Source organism: Leptonotus elevatus, chromosome 14, assembly GCF_054856555.1.
Source record: "Leptonotus elevatus isolate MCC_2025b chromosome 14, RoL_Lele_1.0, whole genome shotgun sequence".
Classification (NCBI taxonomy): domain Eukaryota; kingdom Metazoa; phylum Chordata; class Actinopteri; order Syngnathiformes; family Syngnathidae; genus Leptonotus; species Leptonotus elevatus.
The window spans coordinates 7,120,939-7,139,002 of NC_141252.1; the positions used below are offsets into that span (position 1 = coordinate 7,120,939).

Consider the following 18,064-nt stretch of genomic DNA (forward strand, 5'->3'; position numbering starts at 1 on the left):
AGCATTAGAATATAGCTAAGTTTCATAATTATTCACAAATCTGTTTAAAACACTGGGGAAAGAGCTTTTTTGCTACATGTCCCTGGTTGATCTCTTATACTGCTGCCACCTGCTGGCCGTTTTTGTAATAACTATTATTGCTTCAACTGTTCTCTTCAGTTCAGATGCTGCATCAAAGCCTTCTGTATGCTCTAGCATAAAAAAAAACATAACACATTGGGACACTGGTAATATTTAAAATAGAATGTATTTATACATTTTTGGTAGCAAATGAGTTAATATAGATATTACATGTGGACTTTTTTCTTTCATTTTTTTTTAACACTTGCGTGATTAGAAAGAACATTTGTAGAAATCAAATGACCTGTAAGTCAGCTATTCTTACGAGCAATTGTATTTATAGTTTTATGAATATTTCATTCATTTTGGGGTGGATGTCAATTGCTAAAATGTTTAAGTTAATTTAATTAGAGTTCATTTTTCCCCATCAACCCTTGTGGGAACATTTTGTTTCAAATGATGTCAAGCAACCATCCCAGAACGAATCAGGTTCAAACTTGAGAGGTTCCACTGTATTACAAAATCGAACAAATGCAGGGATGAAAAAACACACACGAGGCAGGGTGTGCGTAAAGAAATTCAGTGTGGCGAGTGTTGGCAAAAATCGTTGCCGCCACCTACACGACTCTGAAGCGCCAGATGGCCCAACATTTCCCTGCTGTCCACAAAGCCAATGGTGGCGAGATAAAGTAGTGGCGGCAGGCGGGCGCATGGAAATGTGTGAGCAAGGCAGTGTGCGCCTTCCACAGCGGGCCCCCGTGTTGCTGAAGGCACCGATCGATAGAGTGAGTAAATAAAATGCACTAAGCCGGTGTAACCCTGCAAGTTAAAGAGAAAGATGCTGCACATGACTCCCGGAGGCAGGCGCAACATGCAAGGTTAGCTAACATCACGCTTCACACAACATCACAAGTGTGTCAAATTAAAACGAGGAGGGGGGGGGGAGGCTTTGTGGGTTTGTCTTATGTTTTTTGGTCAAATTTGGCATTGCTATTATTCAACAGATGCTCATCACTTGTCTCTTTGGTCAGCTAAAAGCACCACAGAGAACGCATGTAACACGTAGGCCCGGGTAGTGAACTGGACTACAGGCACCGAATGGAGGGGGATCTCGAGTATTAGCACAAAGCTCAGGTTCACCAGGGGTGAAGCTAAAACAACAAAGGAAGGCGAAGGAGAAGAAGAAAATAAAGGACGACTGGAGGAATTTAATGAACATCCCCAGTGGGAGTGACAGAGGGACTATCTGCAGGCATCAAGGCCTGCCTGCAGCACAGAAAAATCATTTCAGAAGCTGCAGAAATCCGAAGGGATCTCCTGCCAGACTGAATATGCCTCCAGGCCAGTGCATGAAAGGGTTAGAGAGCGGGCTGCCGTGTACGCGAGCTTGTTTCTGTCGGGCTGCCTCATTGCAGACTTTGCCGAGTCCGCCCGTGTAAACCTCGCCGAGTCGAGGCGGTGAGTACCTGGAAGCGTGGAGCGAAATTTAACTTTAACCTAACCTTCTCGTCAAGAGGCTAGGCTTTCCCCTCTCCAGTTTTGATGTTCAATCAAAATGTCCACATTAGCCACAGAGCTTCACCGCCTTCATCCACCCTGACAGTGTTTTACTTCCTCATGTGGACACAACATATTTACCTTTCAAAAAGTCCTGACTGTGGCTCATGGAAGCCATGTCCAGCACCCCGAGAGCGGGGTAAAACAAGCTGCCCTCCTGTCCGGGCTGGCTAAAGTGGGCCGCCGTGCCCGCCGCGCTCACGCTCCCCCAGGCCCGCTTACCTAGAACCCCACTGTGCTCGATGGGGTACTCCAGCAGGGAGGTGGGTGCCAGGGCGTAGGGGTAATCGTAAGGTGTGGTGTAGATGAGCCCGGCGTCCGGCGTGGGCGGCACCAGAGTAGGGGTGCCGTTGGACAGCATGGCGGCCATCTGAGTGGGCCGGATGAGGTTCATGATGGGGGCCCCGGCGGGAGTCTGGGGCCGGAGTCCCGGGCCCGGCAACACCTGACCTGTGGGTGCCGCTATGAGGCGGGTTCCCTGAGCGGCCGCCGCCGCCGCTGCAAGAGAGAACGCAAGGGTGGCTGCCATAAGCGAAGAGAGCGAAGGACAGAAGTGGAAAGAAGACAGAGGACAAGAGGTCAAGCCGAGTGGCGTTGATGGTTATCACAGATGAATAGTGAAGAGTGAAAATACAAAAGGAGGAAAAGAAGAGAGTTGGCAGGGAGAGAGGGAGGGAGGGGGCAAAAGGTAAAAATTAGTCCATGCAATGATCATGGTGGTGGACCACAAAGCAAAACAAAATAACCCCTCACACCAAAACAAGCTTGCTGTCATCCCAATGCCAAGCATACAAAAAATAAAAAATAAATCACCTGGCCAGCGGCTCAAACATTTACTGGAAATTGCATGAGGAATGACGTGAACAACACACACACATGGATCCAAATTGAACTGGTAACTTGGCAGAGGTGACACACTAACAGGCCAATATGATTACCACAATGAAGGATAATTACATACAAACTCTTGTCAATTGAAATGTTCACTACCTGGGGTGCCAAACTCATTTTTTCTCATGGACCTCGTTGTAGATTACCGCCGAGGGCCAATTATGGCTGTGAACCATATAAATGCATCCCGCGTCATCATATACACACCAAACTGATGGTGAACTATTTTTATATATTTTTTTAAATATCAAAGTTAAGGAAAATAATTTGGTCAACCGTTGATCAATTGATTTAAAAGTTTTTTTTTTGGTAATATCTGCTCAACATTAATAAAAGTGAGGACAATTTGCTATTTTGGTAAAGATTTCTACAACTAATAGGAAGAAAACGTGCATGTGGCTGGCCTGAGTTTGACACGTGTGTTCTACCCAAACTCATTTGAAGGCTGGCGTGTTGATTAGGAATGCACCCAATCCTATACGTGCACACGAGTCACACAATGACTACTAAAATATTTGTTTTGCACGTAACATACAAACGCTAATTGTCATACAAAGTCTGAATTTGTATGTCAAATGTGGCTAATTAATTGTTGATTGGTGCATCCCTAATAAAATGCTAGCAAACATTACATTTCAAGAGTTTGCATGAGTTACACAATGTAAAAAAAAAAGTGATATTTGTAAATGGCAATTGACTGAAGTCAAAATGCCTGAATAACAACTTTTATCCAACCGAACATTTCGTCAAATTTAACAGTTTAAATGATTTCAACAAAAGGCTGCGATCACAGTGACATTGAACACATTCAAAGCTGAATTCCAAGAGCACATTTTTGGTTGTTAGCGTGCTTATTTGATCAATGGATGCCTCTTCAGTGAGCAGATGTGTGAACGAGATGGCGACATGCAGAGCTTGAGCAAAGTGAGCTCCAGCGATGTGCTGCAAAGTTAAGAGCAAGTGGACACCGAGCGACCATGGCTGCAGGAAGAGGATGGATGGAGAAAGGATGAATGGAGGGGAAAGAACATGGAGGACAAAATGGAAGTTCTCCAAATACTCGTGGTGGAGTAGGCAAACAAACAAATTGTTTGGTCAGCTTGAGAGGTGTGCTCATGGACACACGCGTACACAGACCATCTGACTAAACATTGATTCCGTGGTAGCAAATACTGTTAAGAAGAAGTCAGTTGAGTAAAATGGTCTTAATTGAATGTAGAGCATGGAGGTCAAAATGTGTGTCCTATCATGAAATGTGCGATATATGTATATTAGTGGTGTTAATCGTAGTTCACTTACGCGCTTTGATGTTGTTGTCTCGGTATGTCCCATTGAGAATGGCCAACTCCATCAGCTGGATCTTCTTCAAATTGTCTTCGCCCTCCGCCTGTGGAAGACGAACACAACGTTAATAAATACCTGTCAACTAGAACACATCGTCAATTCATTGATAACTGTCGGTCGTTCCTAAGTTTGCAATCTACAGAAGCAAAACATGGCGTCAGCTTTGGGAAGTACTCTGATGCAGACCTCCACAACAGCACAACATGGTTCGACTCAATATGACGCTGACGACGAAGCAGGAGTTCAGACCATTTAGGTACTGCCACGTATCGTTAAAAGAGCAATTCTGAGGAACTCATTGTTGATTAATGAGAAGATAAACAAAATGGAGTTACGTGTAAAACTCTAAAATATTCTGCCTATTAAAAATGATTTATTGCAATCAGTAACTTTCTCAATTTTCATTCAGAGAAATGTAGTCAAACCCTTGTCGTCAATTTCAGCAGAGGCCACATTTGCAGGTAAAAGCAAAACCATGGCAACCATTTTACTAAATTGCACGCGTAGGTGGTGTTATAAAAAGAAAGCTAGTTGAAGTCAGCGCTCCTTAAGAATAGGTTGTGTACTTTGTAGTTAAAATGCCAAAAGAGACATTGAATTGTATGAATGCATATTCATAATATCAGAAGGATAATTACAGTCATTTTCTTGATTCCCTTGTGCGCAATAACCAGCCGGCGAACGTCACTCCCGCCAATTAATTTTTGGATAAATAAATACAAAAGCGGCAGCCACTTTTCATTACGGCTAAATTAGGGGACCCAAATTATTCACGGAAAGCAATTAAGATAGTGCCTCCCCTCCCCTCTGAAAACACCCACCGCCTGTTCCCCCACCCAAACTCCATTTCCCCTCAAGCCGCTGAACACTCAATAACAGTGTTGACACACAAGCCGCAGCCAGGTAGTACGTCTTCATTCAAGCAGGGGTCAGGGTAAATTACTCGTCAAAATGGAGGGTGCGCTGGCGCTCAGCTGACCCCGGGTTGATGTATTGATCCATCATGACTTTGTCAACAAACATATCATCATGGAAACTTTTTAAAAAAAATAGAGGAAATAAGAATGAACAGTCAAGAGTAACCATTCTTTAATCCCACGTCTTAAGTGCAATTTGCATGCTGTAAAACCAGCATGAGCGAGTGCATTCATCACTGCGCTTCGTTATTTGCATGTAAACACATCGCGCGCCGTCACAGTAACCCCCGACGTGAAAAGGAGAAGCGGAGACAAGCGAGCAGACTTAATTCTCGGACTCGCAAACACTCGGGCAACAGTCTGCTGCTCTATTGAGGAGCTGATAAGGAAAGACGGGGAATAAAAGGAGGAGGGTGAAGAGTTAAGCCTTCCCCTGAGATTCCTCTTGAATGCGGCAACAGTGAGTGTGCGCAAGGTTAAGGAAGAGGAAAAAGTGACAGGTTGGTCTCTCTTGGCTAAATGTAAGGCAGTGAGAAGTTGCAGTCCTGTGTGTGTGTGCGCGTGTGTGTTTAGTGGCGCAGCACTTCCAATTAACAAGACAAGAAAGTTCTCGGTACAGACGACGCCTCACTCGTTACCCGTCTCTTTCCCTAGAGGCTGCAACTTTTTACAAGCTGCGACACGTTTCCCTATAAAGATGAAGCGAAAAGACGTAGCTACAATTAGTAGCGACGCAGCATAAATTAGTTGAATTTAATTACGATCAAACGCATCACAAAGTTGAGGCACGAGTGACAGTTTTAATGTGAAATGGCAAAAAAGATCATATATCTTGGCGCTGCAATGGTTCATAGACACTCAACAGACAAATTGCGGCTAAAGTTATCAGTGTCAGAAAAGTTCGAGGACTAGTGGTATATTCTCAGGGTACGGGGTTCAATAAGCCACAGCTTCAACCCGTCAGCCCTTCTTTCGGATGTTGTTGATGTTGCTAATGATGATGATTTTTTTGCCTTAATCTTCGTACAATCACAAGAGCGAGGGTTGACAATGACAGAATTATACGATACTGTGCAAAAGAGCCGGAGGGTTTAATTCACATGGGAGGACATTGTAACCGGTATGCATGGTTTACGTTTTTATATCCCGCCCCTGTAAAGAGGTTTCCGGATGCCTTTAGGAATAATGACTGCTGCCGCCAATGGTATGGAGGGAAATTACTTCTCGTGCATACGCTGAAGGTATGTAATAGTCTGGGTCGGTGCGGTGTGTATTTACGTCATTTTTCTACGTGACGACATCTGATTGGTGTATCTAGGTCTTTAATCGCACCAAATAGGCACATACAATTGATGTTAACGTGCTGACTATGTTTTCTCTTTATCAGCATCCCCCTCTTTAGAACCCAAGAGTTGATGTTTTACATGCATTGTTGACAGTAATAACCACAGTGGAGTAATTGAACAAGGATCAGGTCATTGACTAACAAAGTAAACCTTCAATGAAGAGCACCCCCCCCCCCAACAAATCATTACTAATTACTTTTTGCAACCCTTGAAGTGCATGTATTAATTAACAAGGCCAAACAACAGCAGACTAGAACACCTGAAAGACTGCAAAGTAGACACCATTTAATCAAAATTCATTATCTTTGCACAACCTCAACGACTAAACCAAATTAAAGCAGCTGCTTTTATGTCTCTCTCAAGATGCATACGAGTGTTTCAGCGAGCTCAGTGGCAAGCTGCAGCTTAGAATCAACTCATGCTGGGATATGGATGTTTAGACCGCTTGTGTATGTGCGCTACGATGGTGGGTTTGCAGGTTTGTGGGAGGTAAACGGGAAAGATGAGATTGTACTTTGCATAGTTGACCATTGACAGTGAAGAGAAAATGTGACCAGGGTTAAAGGCTAACTGAGCACCAACCTCAGAATCTTATTTGACCGATTCACCACTGCGCCATAAACCTACTTTTTTTTTTCTTCCCAGATTGTCTTTTCAGCGTTATTCCATGAAAGCTCAGTGAGTACACCTGGCAGTGTGAGTGTTCCAGTTTGCTCGAGACAGGAAACATGACAGCTCGGCAATGTCTGCAGACGTCGGCTGTAAGATGTGGCGGGGGGGTTGGGGGCACCGAGATAATACCGACCGGGACCGTTGGGAGCAGAGTCGGATCGCTTTAAATCATGTAGTGTTGCGAATGCTTCCCGACCGCAGACGCCGCTTGGATCAATGTTTGATGAACGCCATCAGGGAGCACAGTTTAACACTTTAATCTTGCCACAATTAAGAGACTCCTCGCTACGGATTCACCAGCTATAAAACATTCACGCAAAAAGAAGTGTGTGTCTGTAATGATCTGAGAGCAGGAATGCCCGAGAGAGCAGTAAGGAATAGCAGCTAGCAAGACAGCCAGATTAGAAGAGGAAGTTATCCTTTCGTATTCCAAACATGCACACATGTATGCATGTACAAGCAACCCTCTCCCTTCCCTTTCCTGTCCATCAGCGGGGGAAAAAACGCCACTCAATAAAGCTGCTCTATCCACGAGAATCAGATTCAATCAATGAGGCCTATTTGTGCGATCAGCAGAGCGGTAAAAGCTATCAGGGAGGAGCAAGACACAGGGAGGGGGAAGAAGAGGAGGAGGGAACCGAAGGTAGACAGCAGTGTGATGAGATAAAGTAGGTTAGCCATGTCCCACTGCCTTCCTGACAACCTTGCAATGAGGTCACACCATGCATGCTAAATTGTCGTTGTGACTCTCGTCGCTCTTAAAAATACCTGAGCCTTAAATGAATCCGCAAAAACGGTAGCAGGCAAATTAAGCTTATTGTTGTCTTATGATGACAACCATTCATGTCACACTTATTATACTGAATTGACACCAGAATCAGTCGTCTTCCCGTTTACATCATCATGTTGGCATCTGGACTTTACTGGAATTTTTGGAGAGGTTCCCGTTTATGGCTAACTAAAAAACTTTTTCACAATGAGATCCTGCAAAGCTGCCACATCAGAAGCTGGTATTTATCAGTCTTTGCCTTTACACAAGCTAAGGGAAAAGCAATATTGACGCCAAAGTGTGCGCCTCCGTAGAGCAATCGGATGATGACATGATCTCTGATTTGATTTCCAGTATCCCTTTGCAAAAGGGCACCATTTATATACCCGTCTGAAAGCTCTGATACAACGGCCAAAGCGGAATATTCACCAGAAATTCCTGTGGAAAAATTATGGATTTTACAGGCACTGCGCCTGGGCTTGCATCATATATTCAAAACCAGTGTAGTTCATATTTGGATGGCTACACGTTTTGGTTCAAGGTATGGAAAGTTCCGGTGCTTTTTGAATGTTTCAATAGAGATATCCAAATCATGTGATCAAATGCTGAACCATACCTTTATTTTCAGTCATCTGGCAAAAGTTCTCAGCACTTAGCGACTTATCTGTAACTGTGGACCATATGACAACTGCCCGAACAAAATACGTAGAAATGGAACACTTGGCATCTCTGCAACAAAATGCAACAGATTGTCTGACTGTTTTCTGAGTGTTTATTAAGTCGCGGTGCCTTTTTCTACAAGAGACCAAAGATGCAAGGTGGGTGTATGTTCTCACAAAACTGAAACAGCCGTTCTATACGGCGACACAGCTTGGAGAGATTAAATAACGGGTGTGCAGTGAGACGCCTTGGCGGGAATAGAAAAACATTGAGAAAGTGTAAATGATGGAGGAGACGATGCAGGAGGAGAGGGGGATACCTGGAGAGAGTACGAGACAGCGCAGTGAAAACCAATTTGTCTGCTCCCTCGTGGGCTGACACTGGCTGATGCTTGCTTTCCATCATTGGCCTCGCTGCCAGTCACTGCAAATCCACACACACTTGACCACATGCACGGAATCGTGGGCCTGAACAGGGACAGGGTCAGCCTCTCCAAACCAGCACAATTACCTCAGAGGTAAACACAGCATGCCCTGAGTGCCTCCTGGGATACAGAGTGAGGTGGAATGTGGGAATAAGCGGGGAGGGACGATCATACAGGAGGGAGGAGTAGATGACTTCATGAGCTGTTGAAGGGTGGAACCGGTAGCGACAGCAGCTGTTTTTACTCCCGACCCCTCCTCACGCACACACAAACCGGTTTCCCATTTCTGTTTGGTCTCTTCTCAAACTAACATCTGGAGGAAAATGATTACTGCCACCACACTGCCAAGATGACTAATCAACAATTCCGCACTCTACAGGAAAAGTGGCGTGCTAAAGGGGGAAAGAAGAAATGAGGACTTGTAATGAGCCTCAAAACATCTCAACACCAAAATAAACAAAACCAGGCTAATCAATTTGGGGCGGCTGAAGCAAAATTGCGGGATGTCTTGGTGTAGAAACAGAAACCGGAAGTGTCTACAAACCAGACACCCATTTTTTAAATTAAACTTGCATTGAAACCAAAGTGCAAAAAAAGCGGAATAACATTAGCAAGACATTGTCATTGAGATGTCCTACAGCTAATGTTGGTATCGTAAACCAAGGACACCTGAAGTATAATTAGAGTGTGTAGCTCAACTTTACTTTGTTGATCAATAGCGCCTGTTTCCTTACAGGCAAGTAGTGCACTCCAAATTGCCTCCGTGGCTTTAAAACACAATTAATCAACAACCAATTTCAAACAATCCACAAAATTCTCAATTGATTATTCTATTATGTCTCATTTAATTATTCACATCTACACATGAATGGCGTTGGCTACCAGCAGCTGGGGATTACCGTCCCGTTCAAGGACATTTCAACACACAATTAACAAACAGATTAACAGACAACATGCATTAATTATCGCATGACACCGACATGGTTTCTTGTCATACTAAATGCACCCTTCAAGAGTCAGTGCGAGAATATGCCATTAAGGCTGACAGAATTATTATTTTCCCAAATGCCCAAGTCAATGCAATCTCTGGCAAAACTCGGCCGTGACTTCCTTCAAAACATTCCCAGCAAAGTCTCTTCATTTCCCCTTTGCACCTTTGGCTCGCATCCTCAGTCCGAGACAGCTCCGTTAGCGACGAGCGCCATTAGTCATGCTAAACCGCCAACACCATCGCTCATTAGCATATACGCAAACCTGACTCCAGTCAGATTATTACAAACACTTTGCAGCTGCTCCTCCCCATTACAGTCAATCAAGCGGCTTAGTGAAGTACTGTTCAAATTCAGGAGTTAGCTCTCATGCTAATACTTTACTTCCTGCTGCATTACAAAGCTTACCAGGTCCAAGGCTTATAGCAAAAGATCAGTCTGATGTAGAAGCATTGCTATTTGAAGTGCCTTGCTTTAGCCTTCTGCAGTTTTGTTTGCAAAAATAAACTTAGAAGTGTCTTTTGTCAAAAATATTCTGAGCACTAAATGAGTTAAAGCAGAAATTCTGAGTGATGTTTATTCGCAAAGCGGGCTGGCATTTCATGTAACATAACAGCATTAAGAGTGGATTAAAGTCCACATAAATAACCTTGAAAAATATATACAGATTTAACAGCGCGATTATTCCAGCTCGTGGAACTGCATCAGTTTGGACGGATGATGTAGCGGACTAAGTGCAGGCAGGATGACGCAGTTGTACAACAAGCAAGCATCTGTCCCTCGACTCTTGTTCCCTGTTGACCCCTTCCAGCCCTTGCGCCAAATTTGTACCCTCATCCGCTCACTGATTCTTTCTCTCCTCTCCCTTCGCATTTATCCCTTATTCGACCAGGCTGCCAGACGGTGTATTGTTCTGTCACTCGCGATCCTTTAATGCCCTCCAATCGAGCGGGGAATATCTTGAGGGGATTTGGCTAGGGATGATTTGGGGGGAGCTTTAAATACTGGCAGAGGATTTGCATCAGATTCTGAGATCCTGACTCAGAGATGATCACCGCAGCTTTAGCGAAGGACAGAAATGAAAAGTACCTCTGGCAGGAAGTGTGACTCGGAACCTGCCTGGTCCTGTACTATCAAATTCAAGAAAGTCTTGGCTACCAATTTTTCAGACACTTTCATGAGACGCTTAGTGACACATGGTTTCAATAAGGGCCGTTGTTTAGACGTCAGTGTTTTGGGGGCTTGAATAAGAAAAATTTGAAACAACCCCCCAGAGTGGAAAAGTTGATTACGCTCCGCCGTTGCATTCCCATATACACGGCACAAAACTCTGCTCACAACACGTACACGTTTATGTCACATATTTGTGTCAGTGCAGGGAAGCAAAAAAAACATGTCTAACTATATCCGTCTGTCCGTCCGCCCATTAAGCCGCTCTGGCTGCTTCAATAACACAACAAGAGTCCTTCCAACAAATACAGATTTTAAGAATACACTTTTATCTGTTTGACGCTGACAAACATCAGTGGCTCTCATGAGTCATAGTTAAATGCTGCACTATTGTGAGTGTAAACCAAACACGTCAAGCAGAAGTACATGACCTAGGACCAGAATAGGTTTAGTTCCATGTTGGATTTATAAAGGAAGAAGGTAAAGCAAGGTCAAATCTTATATTTCTATGAGGCCATCAACGTTGGAGGTGGCCAGACTTTATAATCTTTTAGCAAGAAACTTTGATTTACTGTAGGAGCAAGAATCAACAGACTTCAGGTCATCCAATGCTAAGCTCGCCTCAATCCCATTTCCGTGCGTGAACACTGGTAAACACGGTTATGGGGGGCAGAGATCAAAGTACGCTTGCATGTGTGTGTTTTACACATTGCAGATGTTAGAGCTTGGCCTTGCTGAAACAAGCTACCCTTGAACAGACATCTGGACGAAAGATACGCCTATTGCTGTGCCTTTTGTGATGAATGGTCCTAATTATGGCTCTAATACAATGAAGGCACGAGCATTTATATATATATATCTGCACACAAACACAGACTTCAGCATTTCGTTGACTCTGTAAAAGGGATTAGGAGGAGCTTCAAAGCAAGGCACAAAGATTGGCCAGGAGGCTCTCAGGGTCCCCGCTCATGACCACTGGGGGACCATAGCAGATTAAAACAGCCAAGTCTTGTTACCGGTTTCTAATAACTGACTATTGTATTGGGCCACTCGAGGAGGCCTCTGAAGGACAACCAGGCCAGGTGGATTAGGAACGTTGTGGTTCAGGGAAAATAAAATAAGAGTGTGGCAAGCGAAGGTAATTTTGCCACTGGTATTGAGGTTTTGTGTACACACGGCACATGTTCACTAGAAGAATTGTAGCTGATTTGAAAATCCTGAAAGAAATGAAAAAAGAAGCTGGACTAATTCCTGTGGATACCTGATGGGAAAGATCAATTTGCTATCAAATGAGAGTTCAAGGTAAAACAAGGAGAGAGAGCAAGAGAGAGGAAGTATTAACTGTTTGAGTTTGCTTAATCACTGAATATACAATTGTGTTGGAGTGACATCAATACATGAATTTCTAGGAGACATTAGATGCTGTAGATGCTTACGAATTGTTACAATCTGCTTGTGTTTGCCGTAAATGTAGATTTTCAATACAAAATGTACATAATAAAGCAGAGTGTCTAAATGTACTCATATTTCGATTGTAGCGGGGGTCGGGGTTATCTCCACAGGGGTACTGTTTCCTAAGGATGGGAGCCACCTGTCTGCCCCTCAGGAGGCCATTAAAGCTCGATACAAGCAGGGATGGGCAGATGGAGAGTGTGGTGGGAGGAAATGGCAGAAAGATTCCTGCAGCCAAGACCTGATCAAGTCCCTCCTGTTGGATGCGTGCTGGCAACAAGGCATTGGCATACATGCAACTAATAATCTTTTCTTTTTCTTTTTTTGTGATTTGTTTTACCTATTGTACAAATAAATGTGTTGGGCAGGTCGCCCAGGTATACCTTTATTAAAGGCTGGCCAAATATTCTTGGCTGAAACGATCAAAAATGCACTCTTGGGTATTTGTTCTTAATTCTGGGTATTGGTAAGAAAGAAAAAAAAAATCACCAAACACTACTCACATGCTTACCTTTTAAATTTTACACCTATACTGGCAAACTTTAATTGTCACAAATGCTAATAAAGTGGAGCCTGCAAACTTAAAGGGCCCCAGACCGGCCACACAACTGGCACAAAGGAAAAGTGTGATGATAGAACCTGAACAGGATCTATTGTGAAATACGGACAATAAATATTTCTTAAGAGGTCAATTCATCAAAATAAGTTTTATTATTCAGTGGTTAAATGCTCCATAAACTTGTCAGACAGGAATGCCAAATGTTTTTTTAAACATTGCCTTACATTTGAACAAGTGACAACTTGAGCCTGGAACAAATTACTACATTTCCTCTGGGAGCATTTGTTCTAAATGACAACAACTTGGAGGTTCCAGTGCAACATTTGTGGCCAATCTTCTGGTATCTAACGTTCTGTTTCCATCCCCATAGCATTCTTCAAGATATTGCTCATCTCATATATGACCGCAAATATGAAGGCTGGATAAATGAGCATCATAGCGCCGCTAAAACGATTACACACAAGGACGTCATCGTGACTACGCCTTGTCAAGTATGAAAGGAGGAACATCGCATCTCATGGAGAGGGCGCAGAGTCAAGAAGGCAAATTAAAAGCATGATTAACACACACGCACACGTACTGTGCTGTAATGTAATGTGATGCATCTTACCCGTACAGGCCTGTTGCTATCCTGGGAGGTGCAAATCACCTCAGGTTAATATGATCCAGCACAACTCTTTTATTAGCCTGATGAAGGTAATAACAGTCTGGAGGGAAATGTGCTGCCAAGTTGGCAGAAAAACACCAATCCACAGCCTTACTCTACTTTTGTTCTTTATATTCATTAAAAGGGGATATCAAAATGGAATGTAATGTGGTCTATATTACTGTAATAAAAAAAAATGGGAACACTAAGAATTGTCCTTTTAAGTTTACTCCTTGTCAAGACTGCATAGCGCATACATGGCAGTACGCAGTACACAAGGTTTTCTGACTAATACGGCAGCTGCTGTCACACTTACTAAACCAGAAGATCCTTCTGAACATAAATGTACAATTGTTTGCAATTGAGCGGCACAGCTACCTTAGTGCAGCTAGAGCCCAGCTTAGCGCCAAGTGCTATCGAAAATTGATGGATGGATGTTAACATTTACCTTTTGTTTTTAAATCATTGTGTTAAATGAAATGTTATTCATCAGAAGTACCGGATGTATTGGCTCTCAAAAAGTGAGTACTCGTAACGGTATTGGTCTGGAAAAAAAAAAGGTGTCGAACATCCCTATTAATTTGTCATAAGAGATAGACAGTTAAGGCCTAACCAGCTACATGAAGTCCATTTGAAGGCAGTACAATGCACAAATCGGTCAGCCATTTGACGTCTATGAAGAGTTTACAAGGTTAACAATGTGTTTCCTGCTATTTACTTTGATTCGTTGCATTTGTGGAAAGGTACTGCTAAATGTACATTATATAGCCTAGCTTTCCCTAAATTGCATCCCGTTGGGTTATAGGTAACGAGCGAGAGAGCCTTTCCCACGGATTTCCCATCATCATTTGTCATCAAACAAGCATAAATGTTGACGGTAGATCAATTACACTGTAGTGTATGAAATAGCATCTTTAAATTGAATTAGGAAAAGCAAATTCTGTAGCTTCAATTGAGCCTGATGGCATCCCCTCTCCTCATGGATAATACACAATAAATATCATGCACGAGGTACATTAAGAGTAAATAAAGGAGAATGATAGTGATGGCTTGAACCTAAGAAAATAAACCTCATTAACTGGGGAGGCGCACATGGATGGATGCGGCCAGATGGTGTTTTGTACTCATTTGTCATACACCGCTGACAGAGGAGGAGGAGAGAATGAGAGTTGAAACAGAATAAAGACAAAACACGCGATTATTGAAGAGAAATATTCAGTGCGGACTTGTCCGTCGAAACGGGCCGCTATTCATTCTGCATTATTTACTTCCTGAGATCATGTCTGTGATGCTAATAAATGCTGTACATATAAAAGTACTATTCCAGAATACTGGCAATCACAAACACCCATTTATACCTTAAACTAAGACAATGACGTATATTGAAGCACTTGAAATTCCAAACGACGCCCATTTATCCCCACAGCGTAACAATTTAATCTGTCAGTGAGCAAAATATGCGGCACTGTGAAATTATCTCCAGGGCAACATGTTTATATTTACATTTAGGGATTTATTCTCTGTTCCTTTTACAAAGCGAATGATATGCTTTATTCATCATATCAACATTAGACGTGAACCAAATGCAAGCGCCATTGGCACACATTGATTATTTCGGTTTTGGTATAGAATGCAATATTACTAGTTTGCGTGCCAATGGGTTTTATGTTTTATTTTAGCATTTTACCATTAGGAGCAGAGCACTTCTATCACTTTTTTTTTTAATACAGTGGAAGACCTAAAACTGAAACCTAAAAACCCATGTGACCATGAAAATAAGCGCCTGCGAGTAAATGCCCCAAAAATCTTGGGATCAGACTTTGAATGGCAGTCATTAGCATCAAATTATAAACGCTCCATAGTAAATTTACAATATCATTATTATCAATGATAGCTAACACATTTTTACACTTGTATGACCGTCAACATTGGTAATGTCATCGCTGTTGGGCGGAAACTCATGGGCTCAAATAAGATCACGAAAACTCCACACTGGAAGGCCAGATGTGAACCTATCAAAGCTCAACTGTGAGGCTCACTATGAGTCCACCAGGCCGCCGCCTCAAGCTCCCATTAGACAACATTTAGGTGTAAGGTAAGCTTGGAGTCCGTCTTGTTGTTTTATATAAGCATGTGAGTGGAGGTTACCCAAAGTGCAGAGTGCCTCTGCTCTGTTTGAGGCCCTCAACCAAAGACTCAAGTGATGAGCAGTGCAATTTAGTCTAGTGGGTAAGAGTGTGTGTCTGTGTGCATGTACGGGGATGCAGGTTGAGAGTGCGCATGGCTGCATGTGTGTGTGTGTGTGTGTGTGTGAGGGCAGGATCAACAGATGAACTCCACACTTGAAAGAGAAGCCCTTTCACGCTCTCCCAGCCATCTCTGACTGCCCCCCGAAGTCTTTCTCATCTCACAGACGTTATCCCGACTTCAGGTTAATGTGGGGTGGAGGTTCAAAAGTTCACAGGATCGAGGAAGCAAAAGACCACGACTGAGAACACAGGTGAGGCTCTAACAACATGAAATCAAGAGTCCTCGACCTGTGGAAGTATTGATTGACAGTGTCTGTCGTTCTAATGTAATCTGACTGGTCACAGTATTCTTGTTGAATAGTTATATCTGTAACTTTGTGTGTGTGTTTAAAAGGCGGGGCATGGCCTGGTGAGTGACGTTGGCATCAGCGAATGAGAGCGCAGTGTTGGCTGGCTCTCAGCTGGCTAACGCGGCACTAGCCTGTCTGCATGTTGAGTGGCTTGAGAGTTGTGGCCAACAGCAGCTCATGTGATCTTTCCGACTTGCCTATTTGCGATCGCAGCCGTTGTACACATTTAGTGGAAAAAAAATGGAATTCATGGCTGATGTGCGAACCACTACAGGACCAATGCCCCTTTCCTACAACCCAGAGTGCAGTGTGTTAATTCCTCCTTAAAGGGTACCTAACCATTTGACATTTCTTTTTGATTCCGTCTTAATTTATGGCTGAAGCAGCAACTAGAAAACTAAGGGGAAACAGAAGAGCAATGTAATTTTTGTTGTTCCCTAAAGCATGTTTACTGAAAGGGAATAAAAGCACGGCCTCATTTTGTTTCCTGTGTGATTTTCCTAAAGGGGATTTTTACACCGCCAGATGTGGGGAAGATGCCCTTCATTAGTACAATGCCTATGCACCAAAGCTGCACTTAAATCCAATTCAGTTCAACGTGAAAGGGGGCATTACTGCCAGCCAGTACGACAGCCCACCCACCCACTCGTGATGTGTGTGAACTGACACGACAAAAATGTGGTAACCCCGGGGGGGTTCAAGCGGAGATAAAACACACCAAGCGAACATACAAGGACATATACCGAAGACACATATTCTGGTTTAATTAAAGAGCAATTGACCTTTACATTTGACAAAGTGTCAGCTGTGGTAATATGCATTAAAAGCCAATCATGTACTTTTAATATGGATTTATCAGACATGTTTATGGTTTTAGTATATTGTTAAAAGACATATATTTAAAAAAAATATATAATAATTCAAATGCACCATGTACAGTACTGTTTGGCCTATAGTCGTACACCGTAAATCATGGGATATTTTTCAAAAGGGACTGCACTACTGGTCACTTCATTTTGCCCTAGACTCTTCACATCGTTTGCATACTTGTCATTGTTCTGTACTACCGCACTAATGTTATCCTTAAATCTTAATGTTTGACAATTTGTTAAACGTTTTATTTAATTTGGGAAAATGTACTTTCAATTTAGAAAGCTTTAATGGTCCAAAAAGATTTGCAAATGAAAGATTTCATTAAGGCCCAAAATATTTTTTGAAAAATAGCTTTACATTAAAATATATTGAACATATTGGGAAAAAAAATATTCAAGTCAAATTGTTTTTAAATATTTCAATGAATCTAAGCTCTTAACCTAACAAACAGTTCTGCTGATGAATGACCAAACATCTTGAATGCCTTTGTCAAGTTCCATAATAAAAAAGCATTTTCCAGAAAAATGCCTGCAATTGTTGTCACACTCCATCCAGATGAGTATTAGCTTTAGAGAGCTGTCATTGACTTACAGGGTCACCAACGGGGGCTCTTCATGTGTGTGTGTTGTTCATACACGCGACTACAGTATGTGTGCGTTTGTGGTGACTCATACAGTAGTCAACTGTCAGCGCAGAGGATGGCTTCATTCTAAGGGTTGTGGGGACGGACACGCGCACACATTTGATAGTGTGCTCGCGCGACAATGTTCAACCGTGTCAACATCTTGTGTGTGCATACACGCTGAGGAAACAAAACAAGTGCCTAAAGAAATAACTGGCGGTCGGGATGCAGACAAGAAGTCCTGACAAGAAAATGCGCACGAGGTGACTTCCACGCTGGCAGGGCCAAGGGGAGGGGATAAACTAACATTCCGGACAGGAAGCTTCAACACCACAGCAGCTTTTGTGTACTGAAGCAGAGAACAATAGGAGTGGCCCCTTGTAAAGGTTTCACAAAATCGAGGCAATTATCCAACATAACTGTAAAGGTGTAGGCATGCACAATATATCTTAAAGGGCATCCTTCGATTGTGTTATGACAGAGTACAGTAAGTACATGTACCATTGGTTCCAAT

General features: G+C 42.9%; 1 protein-coding gene across 6 annotated transcripts in view; it reads right to left on the reverse strand.

Annotated features, from left to right (window-relative positions):
- Positions 1-18,064, reverse strand: part of qkia (QKI, KH domain containing, RNA binding a) — a 74,883-nt gene that overhangs the window by 11,495 nt on the left and 45,324 nt on the right. For 3 of the 6 annotated variants that reach the window (XM_086094196.1, XM_086094197.1, XM_086094195.1), the window contains exons 5-6: positions 3,808-3,895; positions 1,699-2,139 (exon numbers count right to left, since the gene is read on the reverse strand). In XM_086094196.1, the coding sequence (XP_085950322.1) occupies positions 1,699-2,139; positions 3,808-3,895 (529 nt within the window). The remainder of the gene's footprint in view (positions 1-1,698; positions 2,140-3,807; positions 3,896-18,064) is intronic. The other 3 variants (XM_086094200.1, XM_086094201.1, XM_086094198.1) reach the window with 1 other exon arrangement.